This window comes from Vicugna pacos, chromosome 3 (genome assembly GCF_048564905.1).
Source record: "Vicugna pacos chromosome 3, VicPac4, whole genome shotgun sequence".
In the NCBI taxonomy this organism is placed as follows: Eukaryota; Metazoa; Chordata; class Mammalia; order Artiodactyla; family Camelidae; genus Vicugna; species Vicugna pacos.
The window spans coordinates 20,387,250-20,406,386 of NC_132989.1; the positions used below are offsets into that span (position 1 = coordinate 20,387,250).

The following is a 19,137-nucleotide window of genomic DNA, read 5'->3' on the forward strand; positions in this document are numbered from 1 at the left end:
TACACATGTAAAAATTTACAAATAATGAGATGGGATGGCGATCTCTAGTCCCAGTGAAGCTAAGAAAAGGTCATCGGATGAGAATTACACATGGTAAAGGAAGAGTCAAAGAGTAAGAGGTGACTTGAAATGTTAGAGCAGAACACCCTCCACTTAACAGGACACATCTCCCCTTTAATATGACCAGCCTTTTCTTAAGAGTGGTCCTCCCACCCCACCATGCATTGTGTCTTCTTTTGACTGGCAGGTGGTCAGAACAGAGAGAGCCTTCAAAGTCTCCTCCAGTCAACCAGATCCTCTTGGTTTCTGTGACGATCACCTTTTATTCTAGAACTCCTGCCCCCAATATTGTCTTGATTGCCCAAGTCATGTCCTATCTCTGATTCTATAGCACCAGTCCATAAATATCTACCCTTTGGCCATCCACTTCCTTATAACTCTGCAGTCTAAATCCCTGACCATGCCCCAGACACACTCCTCTGGGTTGCCTCTAGCTCCAAGTATTTGATATTGAGTTTCAAGTTAGTGCTTTGATCAACCGATCTGTGACCTGTGACTACAGAGTCATCTACATATAAAAAACTAAGTCTATGGTCCAAGCAGACATACTCGTCTTGGAGAATGTTACCAAGTCAGAGGGCAGAAAACCTGAGTTCTCTTCAAGACTCCACCCTGACTGGCCATGGAGAGTCGGGCAATGATCCTTGATGCTCTGTTTCTTGGTTAATGCAGTGATGAAACAGGGACCATGAGAAGCGCCATGTACAGCTTGGGGAGCTGTCACGAGGATCGAGTGGGATCATGTACAAGAATGTATTTTGTAAACTTCAGAACACTGCTCAAAGAAGAGAACTTTTTGTTTCTTCCCATCTTGAAAAACTTGGAACCACGTGCTGAAGAAAACATTTTGGGGATGATTTAACTAAATGGCACGGGCACCACTGCTGTAGCAAAACATGACAGACAGGGAATGTCACTGTTGTTCCACGTTCCTTACAGATGTACCAAACTGGGGTCAACTGATGTTTTGGGCAATCAGTTTACTTATCAAGAAATATCATATCTAGATTAATCCTCACTGGACCTTTCTGAAATGAGCCAGAAGTATACTGTACCCTCAGGAAGAAAGACTAAGCTGGTCGACATGGTAGTTTATTTTTAGAATTAAAAAAAAATTTTTAAGTTTACTACAAATTAATGTTTTGTTTTTATTTTAGGGGGAGGTAATTAGGTTTATTTTTTTTGCTAAGCACAAAATCTACCACTGAGCTATACCCTCTCCCAACATGGTAGTTTAGAGATCAACATTTGAACTCAGGTCTTTTCAGAAAATAAAGGGCGTGATGTCATGATAAAAGATACCCTTCCCTTGTGCTAGTCATGTAGGTAAAAATATATTATGCTTATGAAATGATGTTAGAGTAATCTTCACATCAGGTACACACATACATACACATACAAGCACACACACACACACACCACTAACACCTAATACTGGGAAATTCTCACTGCTATGCTTAAAGCCCTATCAAAGACTTAAAAGACCCCATGAGGCTATGGGGAGATTCCTGAACTCTAATTAGATCCTGCAGAAAACAAATTGTTAAGTTGATTCCTGAGACTTAGAACTATTCACATTTCAAAAGCTTAAGTTTCAAACAGAAACAACAAAGAAAGAGAAATCAAAAGAGTTACACTGAGCCAAGATGTAGGAGGACTAACAGGGCCTGCAAATGGGAACTTGCTACCAGGAAGAAAAACAACTCTAAAATGACACAATTAGGGGGATCATTGAGGGAATGGATATGCCGCTTATCAGCATGAATCAGCGTAAGTAAAATGTTCCTCTGCACAAAATACTCATAAAAGTAAAACACTGCGAGGAACTCAAAACTACCTTTACTCCAAGGGTAATAATGATGACACTTCTTCGGGGGTTCAGTGGAGACATTTTCTCCCTCGTATGGCAGGAGAGATGAAGGGTTTTATTAACTCTGGTTTGAGGCCAAGTTTGCCTGACATAATCATCTGAATTCATAGGAAACGGAACAGTGTGACTATGGGTCCTGTTTCTCCTACGATGATAGTTACTTGTTCACAAGAGGATTGTAATTTTATGAATTAAAAATAATACCTTGCCAAAGGAATATTAGCTTTTCTAAAATATTATCAAGACTTTTTTCTGTCTTACTATTTATTAGAAAAAGAGGGCACCTGAGATGAAACCTTCTTCACTTTTCATTTATTCAGTAAACACTTACTGAGCCCCTCCTGTGTGTCAAACATGGTCCCCAGACAGCAGACTCCTGCACTTATTCCTTGGCATTTTATTCAGATGTAGACTACAGGATTTATTAACTTGTACTTATATATTTGTTCTTATGACTTCCTTTCTCAGTAGACTACAAGCAACCTAAGATGGGGCATTTGACAGACAAAACTTCAAAATCACAATTTAAAAAACGACACAAAGATGCTTTGCTTTATAAAATATTTTATCAGAATAATGCTAATAAAAATATGCTCCTTAATGCTCATAAAAAGATCTAATTCTGAAAGAAATGAGTTTAGGGCAAAGTTTTAAGAACCTATCTCCCGTTACAGTAACAGTAACCGGGTGTCTCCATGAGCTAGTGACGGAGGCGGCAGCAGGTGGAACATGATATTTGCCTCATATAAACCCAGAAGAGAACAAGGATATGGGTGGAAAATGAGGACTCGACCCTCCTGGACTAGAAAAGTCAACAGAACAAAACAAGTGGCTACACCCAAACTGGGCTTCAGGGTTTCTAGTATTTATTCACTGGAGGACAATAGAAATCTTTTTTTTAAATTTATTTTAAGAAATAAATTCTTTTCAAGATTCTATTCTCACTTCTATTTAGCTGCCTAGGACCTTTCATGTATGATGTATTCTATAACAAAACAACAAACGTAAAAAGACCAGGGAAGGGAATTCCTTGTCTAAGAAGAAAACACAAAAAAATTAATCATTAGATTTCATAGTTTTGCAGCCAAGACAGCCAGTTATCCTTTCTAAGAGGCAGGCTCTTCAGCAGTATCCCTTGATGGGCCACACAGGTAAGGAACTCTGGAAACCTGGCACTCTCTGACTACGAGCCACTGTAGTTTTCTTTAACATGAGACCTCACATAACGAGACCGAGGACTTTTGAGTGAATAGACTCCTAGGCGGAAATGCTGACAATCCTTACTGCGGGTGAGGAGGAAGGCGAAGATTATTCCAGAGACGGGGTGGGGAGTAAAATCAACAGCAAATTGAATATTTTAGTGGTTATGGCAAATTATATCACCGCAAATTCTGAAGCATTTGAAATGAATTAAGAAATAAAATTATTCCATAATGTCACTCAAAACAGGAGGATTTTTGTCGAGTGGGCAAATGAGTGCTTGCTCCTGACAGAAAAACAGAATGAGAACAGGCAGCTGAAAAGACTTAAAAAAAAAATTTAACCAAATCATTCAAATACCAGAGCTGGACTCCTTTGAGTCAGTGATGATTCAACCCGGCTCTGGCATCCACACCAGAAGGTATGAGAACGACTGATGGCAATTACGTTGCCGAAGGGAAAAAGATTATAGCCTAGCGGGCTGGAAAAGGAAAACAACCAACCAGCTATGAGTCAGGTCAGCAGGCTGGAATGACCAAAACAGAAAGAATGCCCACGACGCAGGAGGACTCCTAAGCTGGCTGAAGTCAGTGAGAATGCCTGCTTTGCTCAAACATGTTTGTCAACGGGAACCTCTCTTCTTACTAGCCACAGCTTGGAAACCAGGGTAAAGGGTAAAATAAAAGCCCAACCCATTGTAAACTTGTATGGGTAACACGCTGGATGCTTTCATGAACATCTTCTCTGAAGAGAGACAAACTGGATGTGGACTTGGTCCTTAGGATGCAGACCACTAGAGGGGAGGGCCACGTCTGCCCACACGGAATCCATCAGGCACAGGTGACGGAGACCGGTGAGGTCAGCTGTCACCTCATACACCCCTGGTGCCCAGCCCATGCACAGTACAGATTAAAGTGTCCCAAGTGGTCATGACATAGATGATAAAATATAAGGCAACATTAAGAATCTGAGTGTATTCTGCTAGTGCACAAGGAGGCAATTCTGGGTGATTGAAATTTTCAGGTGCTTCAGAGAGGGACCACTAATGTCCTTGAAACCAGAGAACGGGTGACAGCGGGCAGAGTCTGTGTTTTTTGTACAAATCAGGAGCGGAAAAACATGAGAATGCAACCAAATCACTGCAACTAAAAAAAGCAAGCTGCAGAATAATTTGGGTGATATTGTACTTGTTCTGGGGGTTGCCATGGAAATCTGGGCGCTCAGCTCCTTCACTTTCCATATTTACCAAGTGACTCCCACTCACTCTGACGACAAGTGCATCACAGACAAGAGGCAGGGTCTCTGCTGATCACAGGGACCTGGGGGCGAGGCCAGGAACGCACACCCAGAGCCAAGCCAAGTTCGCACGGCTCGGCAGGCCTGAACACGTCTGCGCCACTGACTACTCAGAGCTGAAGGGTAAAGAGGAAACACAGCCCTTTGATGTCACATTGGGGTTGGTTTCCCACCATGCACACAAGTCTGTCATAATCCCGGCCGATACCCCGTCTTCCCATGATGTCTCAGACCAGCTGTCAGAAAGAAGAGGGAAGGCAACTGTTCTTTAAAAGCAGCTCATGATGCCTCTCAGAGCACAAAAGAGGGAACGCTCTCCACATGATCAAACAGGGAGTTACCAGACAGATGGAGGTTCTGCAAAGACCCAAGGCTTCACACAGAAAAGATTAAGGCAAAAGCAAAACACCCAGAGGCTTTCCCGAGCTGTGGCGGAGCGAGAGGTGTGCTTTCTCCCGCTTGTTAAAGTTTTGCAATGAAGTCTGTAATATATCATCTTGACAAGATAGGATGATAACAGCAGGGCAGCTTAATGAATTTTGCAATAAAAAATGATGAGTGCACAGCAATTTCTGAGTTTGCCATCTCTGGGAAACACCCAAGTACACAGGAAGCTTGGAATCAGACTTTCTGAAGCAAATCTTCCCCCCTTGCCTAGCTTCTGCTCCTGATAAGACAGCCGTGCCAAGACCCACTAAAATCTGAGATGGTCTGATTTCATGCTGCCCCGGTCTCAGTCCCTGTGATAAAAATAATCTTAAAAAAACAGTCTGGGTAATGTGTTTGAGCACACGAACACAGTTTGGGCAATGTTTTAAAAAATGATTTTAAAAAGTAGCTAGGCAATGAGGGACTGAAAAGTGAGTTGAGAAAAGTTGAGAGCTGAGTGGTCAACGTGTTGTTTGGACCAGAGACACGGAACGTATCACAACTCCCGGCAGGTTCTTTTCAGCAAAACCGCCGCTGATTTTGGTCCTGCGTGGAATGACATTCTCTCCCCACAGTGCCCATAAACGCCCTTTGCTCAGCAATAGGAAAGAATGCCCATGAAACTGGGTTGCACGAGAGAATGGGGAAGTGCTGGTCCAGGACCTCAGTGATTCACAGCAATGAGATGTGGAGGGACCACAGGGAAGCCTGCTCCTGAAACATTTCAAAAACCACAGCATAGGAATGAACCTCTAATTAATGGCTGAACAGAGAGTGAAATGATCAGAGCTAAGCAGATACTCTAAGACTTATGACACAGCCCTCTTCTCCCTGAGAACTTAACTTTTGAGGAGGGAAGTTTTCCCTTTAATCTATGATTCCCTGATATCTGAGGGAGCCCACATGCAGATTGCTTATATGATAGCTCACGAGAAAGAAGAAAATGACATATTTATTTTTATGCCATGACTCACTGCAACATGGGTTTGAGATAGTAAATGAATTCCCGATTAGAGAGTTTTGTTTCTAATAATGTAAAAGTTAGCCAATACATAATAAATATGTATTCCTCTCCAAGTTTAAAGTCCAGAACAGCACATAAATATCCTGTATGTATTTTGTTGTATAAAAGTCCAGTTGCTTTTCCCATACATAGAAACAGACACTTACATGCATTTTTTTCTTTTAGCAAAGTGGGAAAACATAATGTCTAATGTTGTGTTACCTGTTTTGTTCACATAGTGATAATGCCAGAGATATGAGCCTGGAATCTGCTCTTTTTTATTTAACGATCTATCTTGAACTGTTCCCCCTGCCATTAGTGTCCCACAGCATCGTTTTTTAACGGCCACATCAACTGTGCAGTTTTCTGTCACACGTGGTAACCACACGTAATTAAGACAAGAGCCACATCACACCTTACAGTCTGTGCGACAACAGGAACCCATGTGGATAAACATGTCATCGGCCAAAACAAACAGGTGCGTCCCGAGTGCCCAGGATCAGCGAAGGCAACCTGAGAAAAGCCACAGGCTGCAGCTCTGACGGCTCTGAGGGAGGCATTACGTAAGCCTTTGAGCAGGATGAATTCCCAGTTATTTTTCAACCAGGAAGACACACAGGAGGAGTACTTGAGCTGAATTCTCAGCCTCTCCCTGGGCTTGTCTGGGAGAGGGTCCAGGACGAATTAACTGCACTAAAAGAATTAATCAGAGCTATAATCCCAGCCGCCGGTTAACATGATCCATGTAAAACAAAGTCCAAGATTCCAGGCCCGCCCCCAACCAAGGCTGCTGATGTGCCGGTGTCCCAGCATCCAACGGGCTGTCTCTGGGGCCAGGGCGGCTGTGTGACCCTCGCACGTGGGCCTCTCCTTGGGAATCTGCAGGCTCCGGAGCGGGAGTATTTTTTCGTCAAACGGAAAGTAAAGCTGCTGCCCGACAACAATCATCATAATTGGAGCTAACATTTATTAGATGCTTACCGCGTCCTAGGCGCGCTGTCAAGCACTTAACATGTGCTGGCCCACTCAGTCATGGTAATGACCCTCCAAGGAAGCTAGTCTCACTGATCGATTTTACAGATGAGCAAATGGAGGTGCAGAAACGAAAAGTAACATAGCCCCGGTCTCAGAGTGGGTAGGTAAGAGAGATGGTGTTGAAACAACGCAGGCTGACTGCAGAACCCCTGCTTTCAACCACCGCCGGGCTGCCTCGAAGCCCGACAGAGTCAAAGAGACACTCTGCTAACGACGGAAGGCAAGCAACACTGACGGTCCCTCCCTCCCCCACACTCGCGCTGTGCTGACGCTGTTTAGCTGGCACTGGCATCACCAGGGCGCTTTTAAAATTACAGATGCCTGGGCTCCAGCCATGACCTGATTCAGGATGTACTGGAAAGGAGACCAGGCACCTGTATTTTTAACAAGCTCCTTCCATGATTCTAACGCAGATCCAGGTCTAAGAACCACAGTTCCAAGAAATACATTTCAGCGCCGTGGGACAGGCGTGCCCCGGAGATACTGTGGATTTGGCTCCAGACACTGCAATAAAGCAAACAACGCAATGAAGCGAGTCACATGAATATTTTGGGTTCCCTGTGCATATAAAAGTTATGTTGACTTGATACTGGTGTCTATTAAGCATATAATAGCATTCCATCTTAAAAAAAAAAAAAGACCTTAATTTAAAAGAAAAATTTTATTGCTAAAAAATGCTAACCATCATCTGAGAACACAGTGTGGCCACAAACCTTCAATTTGTCAAAAATGCAGTATCTGCAAAGTGCAAAAAAAGCAAAGTATAATAAAAAGAGGTGTGCCTATGTAAGTGCTAAATATCTGGGGCAAAATCAGTCATAAATGTCACCTTGTGATCTCTTGGAAGAAACTGTAAAAGTCACAAGTCCTAGGTGCTGGTTCTGTCTAATCCTCTGGCTCGACCTTCTACAGTTGTCCATACCTCTCGCCTAGATACACCAGCCCACTCTCCGCTGGATGACACATCTGTGTGGAAACTTGGACACTAAACAGTAATCTCCTTTGCTACCACTCGTCTGTCAGTATGGTTGAGAAACTTCCTAGCATCTGTTCTGAGGTGATCACAAATGAGAGTGACTGCCCCGGCCCGGCACATTAAAGCGACCGCTGAGCGCACCCTGCTCTCGGCCCGGTGGGGGATGGAGGTGGTGGCGGTCGTTGCGGGGCTGCTGCCCGCCAGCGCACACACTGAGGATCCCATTCAGTAAGGGTCACCTGCCTCTGCGGCGGTGCTAGACGCTGGGACAGATGGCTTTTAATGCATCTCTAACTCAGTCTAGCCAGGCTTCCACTTTGGCGGGTCAAAAAGTGACCGAGGCACCCTTGTGGCGACACCATGGGATGAGGAAGGGACATCACCTGGGTACAAAGCCCTCCTCTGCCATCTGCCAGCTGTGTGACTGCTTAATCTCTCGAGCCCTCGTGTCCTTGCTCGTAAAACGTGGGTAATGAGAACCCACCTCATGACTCTCAGCCAATTACAAGGACGAGATGAGGTAGCAATGGTCCTGACCTGTTAGCGGAGCTGTTACCATCATTTCTGTCGTACTGCTGCTGTTTGTATGGAATGAGGTTCCAATCCAGCTGGGCCTCAAGGCGCTTCATGAAATGTATCCATTTATTCTCCCACACCAGCCCCTCGCCCTTACAGGCAGATCCCTGGCTCAACAGAAGTTTAAGCTCCAGGCACACAAGTGGAACTGGAAACACTGTCCTTTGGAAATAAGGTTGGGTTTGCAAGCTAGGTCATAAAAGCCAACCCTCAAAGAAGCACATCTCCTCTAGAACTATCCCACAGGTAGAGCCTGGGAGGCAGACTCATGGCTGGCGAACAGTGTGGCTGTGAGCTCAGAAGCCCTGGGGTTCAAATCTGTCCCTCTGTTGCTGTGTGAACTTCAGTGCATCATTTCATGTAAATTTTATTTTCCTCCAAGTGTAAAATACAGACAGTACCTGTGTTATTCAAGTGTAAAGATTAAATGAGATGTTGCTCTGCCCAGGGCTTAACACAGGAACCACTTGGTAAATTATGTTGCTGGATGTATTAATCATACATAGGCAAAAAGTCAATGGCTATGGGAAGATGTTTTTCAAGTTCCATCTGGGATCACATCTTCCCACAGTCTTTTCCCCAGGTCTGGACACAAGAGCTGCCCTCGGCTACTTACAGAAGGCTCTTCTACGCTCCTGCGAAGCATCCCAGACTATCTTTCCATCCTTTTGGAAAGACCGTGACTCTCATTTCCTTCAACATCTTTCCCAAAATTACCCTTCTCGTAAAAAATTCCTTGGCCAGCTGAGACAACCTGGATATTTAGTTCCCTCCTCACAAAAATAAGCAGTGATTTCCAAATGACTTACATCTTTGCACTTGTTGCTACGACACTTCCTAAGCCCTGCCTTGCCCCATCGTTTCCTTTGTTCTTTTCCGCAGTGTTTCCATCTCCACTCTTTGCCCCACTTCACTGCATACGACCTATGGGGCCCCACATGCTGCCTGGTAACCCACCCAAGTCCCCACCCAGCACAGCAGGAGAAAGCAGCCACACTGCATTCTGGGAAGAGACCACTGTCATCGTAAGGTCAGCCTGACCTTTAAGGAAAAGCGAAAAGCCCTCTGGAGAAGGCTCCACTCCTACTCTCAGATTAAAGCAGAGGAGTCTCCTGGAGGCGCCTGGGCACACAACTGGTCTACCTACACAGAAGGGAAAACTCCTTCAAGAAAATCAGACGTACGTCTACGAGAACCAGCGAACACACCCGATACCTCCATCACCTTGAGGCCAGGGTGCTGGCACGGATTCACGTCCAAGAGAAAAGAATGGGCTCCAACTTGTGCACGGGGCAGGGGCCCCGCAGGGAGGTGGGAGGCAAAGGTGTGCCCACGGGAAGCAGCCGAGTGAGCTCCTCCGGGAGTCGTGGGCCCATTAGGCACGTTGACGAGGGACTGAGGACAGGGCCAAGCCAGGGACCACAGAGAAGATACTCAACTGCAAATACACCAATGAGGAGAAAAAACTAACCGAACTCAGAAAAGGGCAGGTGCACAGACCTCAAAGGAAATGAGGTTCTGAACAATATCATATGAAGTATGAAGGCAGAAGAGAGGCACGTGGAGATATTGTGTAGGTGCATTTGTGTGTGTGTGTGTGTGTTTCCTCACAGGTGCAATTCCTGTAAGGATATATCTACTCTGTGGCAAGAACCTGGAAAGGTAAGGTCATATCCAACCTGGACGGGTGTCACAATAAACCCAAAGTGCACAAAGTGAAACTGACAGATGAATGGTGTCCGCAGTGATATAAACAGCCAACGGGCAACATCTGAACCCAGTTCCAGTTGAGGGGACAAAAGAATCTTGAGTCTGCATTATTTATGTTAAGAGGAAGGATCTGAGCCAGTCAAAAATGTTGAGCAAGCTCTGCGGACTCCAAGCTGTGGTGCACGTTCCACAGGTGGGACATGCGACAATTCTATGGTCAGACATGGATGATTATTCTTTATCTTAACAGTTACGTATTTATTTTAATGCATATGAGAGAATAATACGATGAGACAATAAAACTCACGTTTTAAAAATTTTACTGAATAGGATGAGGCCGTGGAAAGAAGTGAGCTGCTTTTACATGAGCTGATTTCCAGAAATACATTAAACAAACAACAGTGCATGAGTTTCGTGGTTGTGGCCCCAAGACTGAATGAAGACTTGTTACGTAAATGATTCAAGCTTGGGAAGTACTGAGCTAGGTATGGAAAGAGGCCTTGATCTGAGAGACATCATTCTATGGAAATACACCATTTTCTTTCCCCCCACAAATTACCTGTAGAAGCTTTACTTATACTTTAATTCCAACGAGTAAACTCAGCTTACTGCTTTGATAAAGAAGTCTTCTATCTTGGTCCACAGACTAGACAAAGGGGAGGGTTAAGTGGGGGAAACACAGTGTCACCCGTTCCTGCCACAGAAGCAGTGGCTGCCTTGCAACCTAGCAGAGGCCAGTGCTGGCAGAAGCTTCCAGCTGCTGGCCGGTCCTCCTCACGGCATCCACTCACCCATCCCTTCTATGGTGCTTTCCAGGCCAGCTTGGGTATCATTCTAATTTCCCAGGAAAAAAAGAGGGCTTGCAACATAAACTCTTACGAAGTCTATGTACATACACTATGTACTGCTGAATGAAAATGCTTCTTCCTGAGGAAGGGAGGAAAGCTAAGCACCCTACAAATACTTGTGCACAGGGAGACTCCAGCCCCGCTTCCAGGGACGTTTCCTCGCGTTCGGAGGGAAGATACGCTGCTTCACTGTCCTCCCGCCTCCCAGCCTTCCGTCCAGCGTCTGCCGGCAGGGACAGCGTGGCCTGCAGCTCAGGCACGTCTGCTTTCACACATGCTTAACTTTCACCCGCTGCCTCGTGTGATAAAGTTAATCTCGGGCAAAGATCTAATTGCTTTTCCCCTAACCTCCATCTTCTTTCTTACACGCTCCCAGTGTGTGCTTTCAGATCCGTTCCAAAGCCGCTTCTGCTTCAACCTAAACACGAACTTGGCACTATGTCAAGCCTAGGGGAGCTCACCAATACCGTCTGATCTGTCCTGGTCTGCACTGTACAAGGCTTAGTACAAAACGGTCGGTGACCGTGGCTCTCCTGGAAACCGCAGAACCCCGCAGCCTGGTGTTGTGTTGGTGGCAGCTGTGGGTGAGGCCGGGCCTGTTCCAAGTGCTCCGTGGTGCAGACCACAGTGAGAACGGCCCAAGCCAGACACGGAAGAGGAATGTAAGCTATCGTTTGAAAGGAAGCCAGTCCCAGTACAGGGTCAGAGCCCTGAAATTGTGTATATCCGTTGACCCAGAAATTCTTCCAGGAATTTGTCTTAAGGAGATGATCATGAATATGAACAGATTTAGCTACGAGAATGGTAACAGTGACTTTACTCATAAAAACACCATATCTGAAATGACCCAAACGGTTGCACCAAGGGTCAGTCATGTTATGGGATATAGTGACCTCTTTAAAAGGGTGGGGAAGATTTGTTTTCAGAAGTAAGGATAAGGAAGGCCATTACTTCTGAAATACAAGGAGATACAAAACATTTTCTGTAACAAAGAAGGAGGAAGATGCCAATGCAGATACAGACTCGCTCTCCTCATCAAGGCAGAGTGGGTCTTTATTCTGATGTGTGCCTTTACTGTAACTCATAGAGAATATAATTATTATATATGATAAATATATATTTCTATAAATACATAAAAATAAAATGTATTTTATGTATTACATGCCATAAATAGATAAGTAAATAAAGATATGTGATAATTACACATAACAGTGGTAACACCTCCCTCCCCCAGCATTTACTGAGCACCATCTGAAGTGGTGAATCCTCACAACAAACATACTGGTAGAGGTAGAAATTGTTATCTCCATTTTCCAGAAGAGGAGACTGAGGCCCTGAGAAGCACGTAGGCGACTTGCCCACTTCACACAGCCAGAGAGCAGCAGAGGACCCTTGCCCAGGCACCTGGGGCCTGTGAGTGCTTTCAGCCACTGTGATCTCCCGCCTCCCTGAACGCACACAGCTCACATCTCTGCCAGAGCACTTACAGTGCTGACATCCCATCACCTAGTCAATTGCCTGCTGTGCTCGCTCAGTGGTGAGCTCCTTAAAGACAGAGTGGCATTTGCACATTCCTGGACATCGCTGTGTGATCAGACAATAACTAATAGAACAGTCGCTCTCAGGCGACAGCCCTTGCCATGCCCAGGCCCGTGCCAGCTGCCCAACCACATGGCCTCAGGAAATCCTCCCCACTTCCCTCTGAGGTGGGAGCTACTATCCCCACTTTACAGATGAGCAAGTTGAGGCTGAGAGAAGGTAGGTGGCTGGCCCGCGTGTGGCCACCAGCACAGGAGCCTGGGTCTCACCGACTTCGGGCAGAGCTGGGGCCCTCCCCTCCCGCCCTGCTCTGCTGGACTCGCTAATCACCAAAGCTGAAAGGAGACTGGATGTTTTAGGGCCTGGCAACCTGCTCACCGCAAAGAACTCAGAAATCTGGAGCTAAGGATAAGATTTGAGACAGTCGCGGTGGTAACACTCCGCTACATGGAACAAGGAGCATGGTGGTCTACAATTCATCCCTGAATTAATTCCACCAGTTTGTTAAGTGTCCGCTGCACGCCAGGCCCCGGGAGAGGCAGGGGACAAGGATGAGCAAGCAAACCAAGGCCCGGCGCACACAGAGCCTCGTTCCCGTGGGGCCTGGGACTCGCACTGGTAAGTATTTAATTACAACTTGAGGAAAGGGTAGGAAACTGGTTCTATGGGAGCCGCTAACAAAAGAGGGGCCAAAGGCATGACGCCTGAGCTGAGCAGGCGGAGGAGAGGCCCAGCAGCTGGCCCACAGGAGCTCTGGAAAGGGGGCCTGGCGGTGCACCGCCCTGGCCTTTCATCCTCAGCCACCCTGCTTCCTGTCCCATCAAGGGGACTCAGCCGCAGAACCCGGGAGGGCATGCGGTCTGATACACTGCCCTCAAGGGCACCAAAGGCAGCAGCGCACAGAGTGAGGCCAGAGGTGAGCGTCCCGAGCAGCCGGTGGGTAGCAGGGTGTCCCCTGGGCACCACTCGGGCCCTGGGCGGTGGGACTCACGTTTCTCTGTCGACTGCACGGTGTGGAAGAGCGTCAGGGGCCTCTCGCTGCAGGACGGGGGCTTGGAGTCACTGCTCTTCTTCCGAGACAGGTGCAGCTGGGCATTGGTGAGGGGGGCGTCCGGCACAGTGTTAAATATCTGCAAAGCCAAGTTTCATAAAAAGGTTACATGTTACCACGAACAGGGGAGAATCAGCACAACTGAGAAGCTTGGGCGTGTCTGAGAATCAAGGAGAAAGACCTAAAAAGACCACCAGCACCTGCTCGTGGGGACTGCCAGCATCCCCAGGGACTGGCCTGAAACACTCTCCTTCAGAAGCAGACTCCAGGGCTCGGTAACCATCCACTTCCACTTCTCAGCCCTTCTGCGCTCATTTCCACTCATCCTCTTCTTGTTGTTCTCTCCCAGGGAATGGAAAGCAGCTGTGCTAAATATAAGTCACTGACTGGGAGGTGGACTTAAAATATTTTGGTCACCTTTGTCTAGAACCAATTAATCCAAATCACTTTACCCTTCCTCGTGGCTTCTATGTCCCAGTTCTTAACAACAGCATCACGGCTTTCTTAGGACGTGACACATGCCTTTAAATCATACTCCAAAAACGAAGCCCAGAACAGGGGACTGTTTTCTAGTCCTCAGAGGGAAGCATCCTTTCTCGGGCTGCAGTTTTCTGTTATCTTTGATGCTGAGCATTCTTTTCTTATTTAAAAGGAAGGGAAAAAATTGTTTCCCCAACTCCTGATGACAGAAGTAGCATAAACACTACAAACAGTCTGGAAAATTTAGAAAAGCATCCAGGAGAAAACAGAAAATAAAAATCTCCCAATTCCATTATTTAGAGATAACCATTGTTGGCATTTGTGTTTTATTTTCGACTGAGTTTTTTTCTTTTAAGCATTTATTGCTAAAAAAAAAAAAAGTCTACGGTTAAAAAAATGAGAAGAAAATGACAGGTAAAAATCGTGACAACTCTCGTCTTTTTCCCTATAGACACAAGTATGGCAGGATTATTGTAACAGCCACCACTTACACAGTGCTTATCGTGAATACAGCTGCCACCATTCAATGTCGGCTCCCTAGGGGACAGTCACTGCATGTGTTTTACACGGAGCTCACTCAGTTATGCGTGACCTTCAGCGTCAGGTACTGTCCTCACCATTGATAATGAAGGACGGAGGCAGAGGGGTTAAGCCACCACAATTACAGATATAATTACAGATGATAACATAGAAACCTGTGTCCCTAGATTTTCTGGATTGCTTTTTAAATGCGTATAATGAAACAACACTAATTCACTCAATCAAGAAAGATCTTTTGAGCATCCCCTTGATAGCAGGCTTTCTGGGAATAGCAGCGCTTGAGGCAAACATGTTTCCTGTGGTTGGAGAGTTTGTATCCAGTCGCTGTGACTTGCTGAATATCTCCCATGTCGGGCACTGAGTCAAGCAGGATTGATCTCATTTAATGTTGAAACACACTTCCCCATAATTGGGACTCTACTCTTTATAAGGTTTTGCTTCCCCTATGTTTCATCTAACATTATATTGTAACATTTCCCCCTTCATTACAAAAATTGTACACATGATCCTTCTGGGTTGCATAACACCCCCACTGCAGTAAGATACCAATATTTACTGATCCACTCGTTATCCTCTCTTATTCTCTTCGGAAAGATCCTTCTTCTGGATTTTCCTTCCCCAACAATCATGAGCAATGAGGGGACAGGGGTGGCACCCGGACTCCCTTCACCTGTGGGTGGCCTTAGAGACATGAGAGTCTTTCTCACGGCCCTCTCTCCTTGGTGCGTGCATTTAAAAGCAGAACTCAGAAGCTGAGATATAGGAAGCAAAGTCATAAGAATGATAAGAATTTCAGCCCAAACAGCTGCTCTCCATGAGTTGGCAGGTCCTTGGGCTCCAATGATGCCAGCCAGCTGGTTCAGTCAGTCTCGCTCCCAAACACAGCTGTCAGAACACAGCATTATCATATGTTCCCTAGGGGACTGAATTTTCAACAAAATAAACTGAATCACTACATAGCTGAGTTCAATTGGGGCGAGGAGGTAAGGAGAGAAGGGGACTTAAAACAAAAACAACAAGAACCTCCTGGCTTCCAGAAGAGTTGGAATCCTTAAAAATAAGTACCAGTGGGACGTGTGTCTCCAGGCTCCTTCAGAGTAGCTTCCAGGGGAGAAAAGAGAAACTGTGGTTGTCGCTGAGCTCAAGGACCACAGCCTCTAAAAAGCTTTCTCCCCCTTTCCTCTCCCCTAAACAATGCTGAGTGATAGACGAAGCCTAGGGGACAAGCACCATTATCACTGGCGCTTCCTCTTACGTGTGAGTGTTTGCACCTGCCAGGCACTGTGCAACGTACTTTACATGACTTATCTCTAGGCCAGAAGTCAACAGCATAGTGAGCAGGTTGACCATTCCACAAGGAGACTTCCTGATGCCACACAGCTCAGCAAGAGAAGGGCTGGGACTGGACCCGGAGGGCTGCAGTTTCCAACACCTACACTCCCCACCCCCGCAGCAGTCCTTATGCAGTCAGCTGACCTTCCCCAGCCCAGTGTTCACATACAGAAGCCAGTCCCCTAAACCCTCAAGTATGGATTTCAACCAATAATGATGTCTCTTAGCACCCTTCTGCCTCTGGCCTCAAGTACAGCACGTTCAGCAATCCTGAGCTAAAAAACATCTGAAAATGAATTCAGACACAGCCATCGGCCCCCACCCCTTATGTCTGGCCTCCAAATTTGGTCTCTCCTAACAAGCTGCTGAGAATGAGATCCTTGCTCAACCACAATGGGAACAAAGATAACGCAGATGCATTTTAATTTCAACTGTCACCCAAAGTGTGCGCATTTACTCCCTCCTGAAACCTGGAGTAAATGCTGGAGAAACAAAGAAGAGTGAGTTGTGAGGAAGGAGCATGGAGTGAGACAGATGCGTGAAAAATTGCATCCAAAACACAGCTTATCCCCAGCCCAACAGGAAGAGACAGGGGAACACATGGGAGAGAATTACATTCTGCTCAGTGGCTGTTTTCTCAAAAAGGAAAGCTATTCAAAAACAACAGAATCAGTTCCAGGCAATGCAGATTCTGGCCACAGGCTGGATCTACAGTCCTGAAGGCCAGCTCTCTGGGTCTCAGTGCGAGCCGGGCCCAGGCTTCCAAAGAACTCTGAGAGGGCTGTCCTCAGGACCAGCTACACTCACAGCCCGATGCAGAACGTGGTTTTCCAAGGTGCACGGGCGTCTCCGCAAACCAGCCCGAGTCAGAGCAGAGGATACAAGCTTTCATTAAGGCATCTGGGCCGTCACTCCCCAATGACCGCTGTCCATTTAACTCTGATCCGTGAACACGTGTGAGCTGTTTAAAGGCTGCTCACTCTCAGGCCACCGTCTAGCGGGCCGAGAGTTGGCCTCGGTACTCAAAGTGTGAGTTGGAATTCCGATGAGAATCTGAATGACTCACAATTTTGTTGGCTATTCCAATCTGGTTGCGTTTGGAAGGGCTGACTTCAAGAGAACCCCATGAAGTTTCCTTCGTTCTGTTGAGAAGAATCAAAGCACAAGTCTCCCCACTGGACGATGGATGCGAGAGCTCGCGTAACCGCTGAGCAATGGGCTGAGCGAGCTCTACCACGTGACTGGGACAACCCACTCCTGTCACAGAGACTTTCCAAATTAACACAAAAAGGGGGATTTATCCTATGCCCCAAGTGCCCCGTTAGTTCTGCTCAAACTTATAAATGCCTTCTGACTTAGCCAGGAATGCCTTAAAAAAAAGTTATTAGGAAGGCTGTAAGCCTTCTGGAAGCTAATGGGGAAGAAGACTGTAAAATAAAAATATAAATCAGGATAACTCTCCCAAGTATTTCCAATTTCAAGCTTCCTCTAAGTGGAATTAGCAGACCTGTAAATATCAAGCTACTGTTTCCCCTTAAGCTGTGTGGCAGAGAGGCCAGGGTGGCTTGGCCTCTGTGGTCACACAGAGCTGGGCTGAGTCCCGGTTCCACTGCTTACGCAGTGGGCAGCGCCTACGGCTACTCTGACCTCACATCACGGACAACGGCATCATTGTGATGTCGCCTTAAAAAATATATACATATATATAGGAAAGAAACTGACAGTCATTATACAGGTAGAAAGCAAATAGGCTTTGGAGCTACACAGACTTGGGTTTGACTTGGGCAAGAGCCTTAACCCCTCTGAGTCCAGTTTCCTTGTGTAAACGGGGATCTAATACTTGTCTTGCAGGGATACTGCAAAGCTCATGCACATTAAGAGCAGGCAGGAGGCAGTGGTGGTGTAAGTGACCATAAAGATAACCAAAACCTGGTGAGTGCTTATCATGCTGTCATTTACATGGATTAGCTCAGTATTTCACACACAATAAACCCACGAGGAAGGTACTAGGATCCTGGCCATCTTATAGGTGAGGAAACTCAGGGAGACTAATCTGCTCCAGGTTGCATCGATGAGAACAGTAGGACTGGGACTTAAGACAGCTTAGCTCGACTGTCTGGGTCTTCACCACCTGTGGTCTTTATACCTGTTATTAACGTGAGAGACAGAGGGCAAAATGTAAAGATCCTAAGTTCTGAAGTCTTGATGGATTTGATTTTGGTCACTTACTAGTGACTCTGAGCAAGTTATGTAATTCTCTGACCTTTAGCTGCTGCGTCTGTAAAAACTCGCGGGACAGTGGTGAGGACCCGAGCACCTCACACAGCTTGACACCCAGTGTTCAAAAGACATGGTTGCATTCAATAAAAAAGCAGAAGAAGGGAAAAAACTGGAGACTCAACAGTGGATTATTTATAGTCAGGACATGAGGCTTTAATTTATAAGTGCAAATTTAATTACTGCCCTTTGCAAAACATCGATCTTAACTGTTTACAGCAATGTTAGAATTTGCTGTTCTTTCCCCCTTGTGTCGTCTACAAAACTCAAATTTCCCTGCCCTCCCCGCGGCCCGTCTTGACACTGGAGACCACTGACACTTGGTGGAGATTATTCTTAGCCATGTCACACACGCATTTTTATACCCTTTCGAATCCCAGCTGTAACATGCTCCTGCAATTTACAAGGATTAGGAGCCTCCCCATAATGTGTGTGGTGTACTCTTTATTATGTGCTGTGATTTTTATGGGAGGAAAATTAGGTCATGATGACGAGTTCCTGGTCTATAACTGCAAAGTAGCCCCGAGACAATAAATCAACGACAGAGGCCTGGGATTACAAGGCAAAAGAGAAAGGCTTATCCGAGAGAAGAGACCAAGCATTTTCCAGAGACACAAATGCACCACTGTCCCGAGTAATAAAGGACTGTAACAAGCATGGCCTTGTTGAAACTGAGGAGTGTCTGCTTCGGAGGTGGAGTGGCTCACACACTGCCCAGTCTTTCTCACAACAGTCTGCAGAGCACGGCTGCTCAGGGCTCGAGAAGCCATAAACCCAGCGCCTCTCCGCTGGAAAGCCAGGCAAGACTTAGCAGGGCTCATTTAACTTCACAGTTAAGAAGCCAAATTCAGAGCCTACAGCCACAGAGAGGTTTTTTAAGGACAGTTGGAAGTCCGATGTCCTGTTGATATCAGC

At 46.2% G+C, this 19,137-nt stretch overlaps 1 protein-coding gene across 4 annotated transcripts in view; it reads right to left on the minus strand.

Moving 5' to 3' along the window:
* Positions 1–19,137, minus strand: part of ARHGAP26 (Rho GTPase activating protein 26) — a 411,458-nt gene that overhangs the window by 72,973 nt on the left and 319,348 nt on the right. For all 4 annotated transcript variants that reach the window (XM_031671891.2, XM_072955787.1, XM_031671880.2 and 1 more), the window contains exon 19: positions 13,534–13,672. In XM_031671891.2, the coding sequence (XP_031527751.2) occupies positions 13,534–13,672 (139 nt within the window). The remainder of the gene's footprint in view (positions 1–13,533; positions 13,673–19,137) is intronic.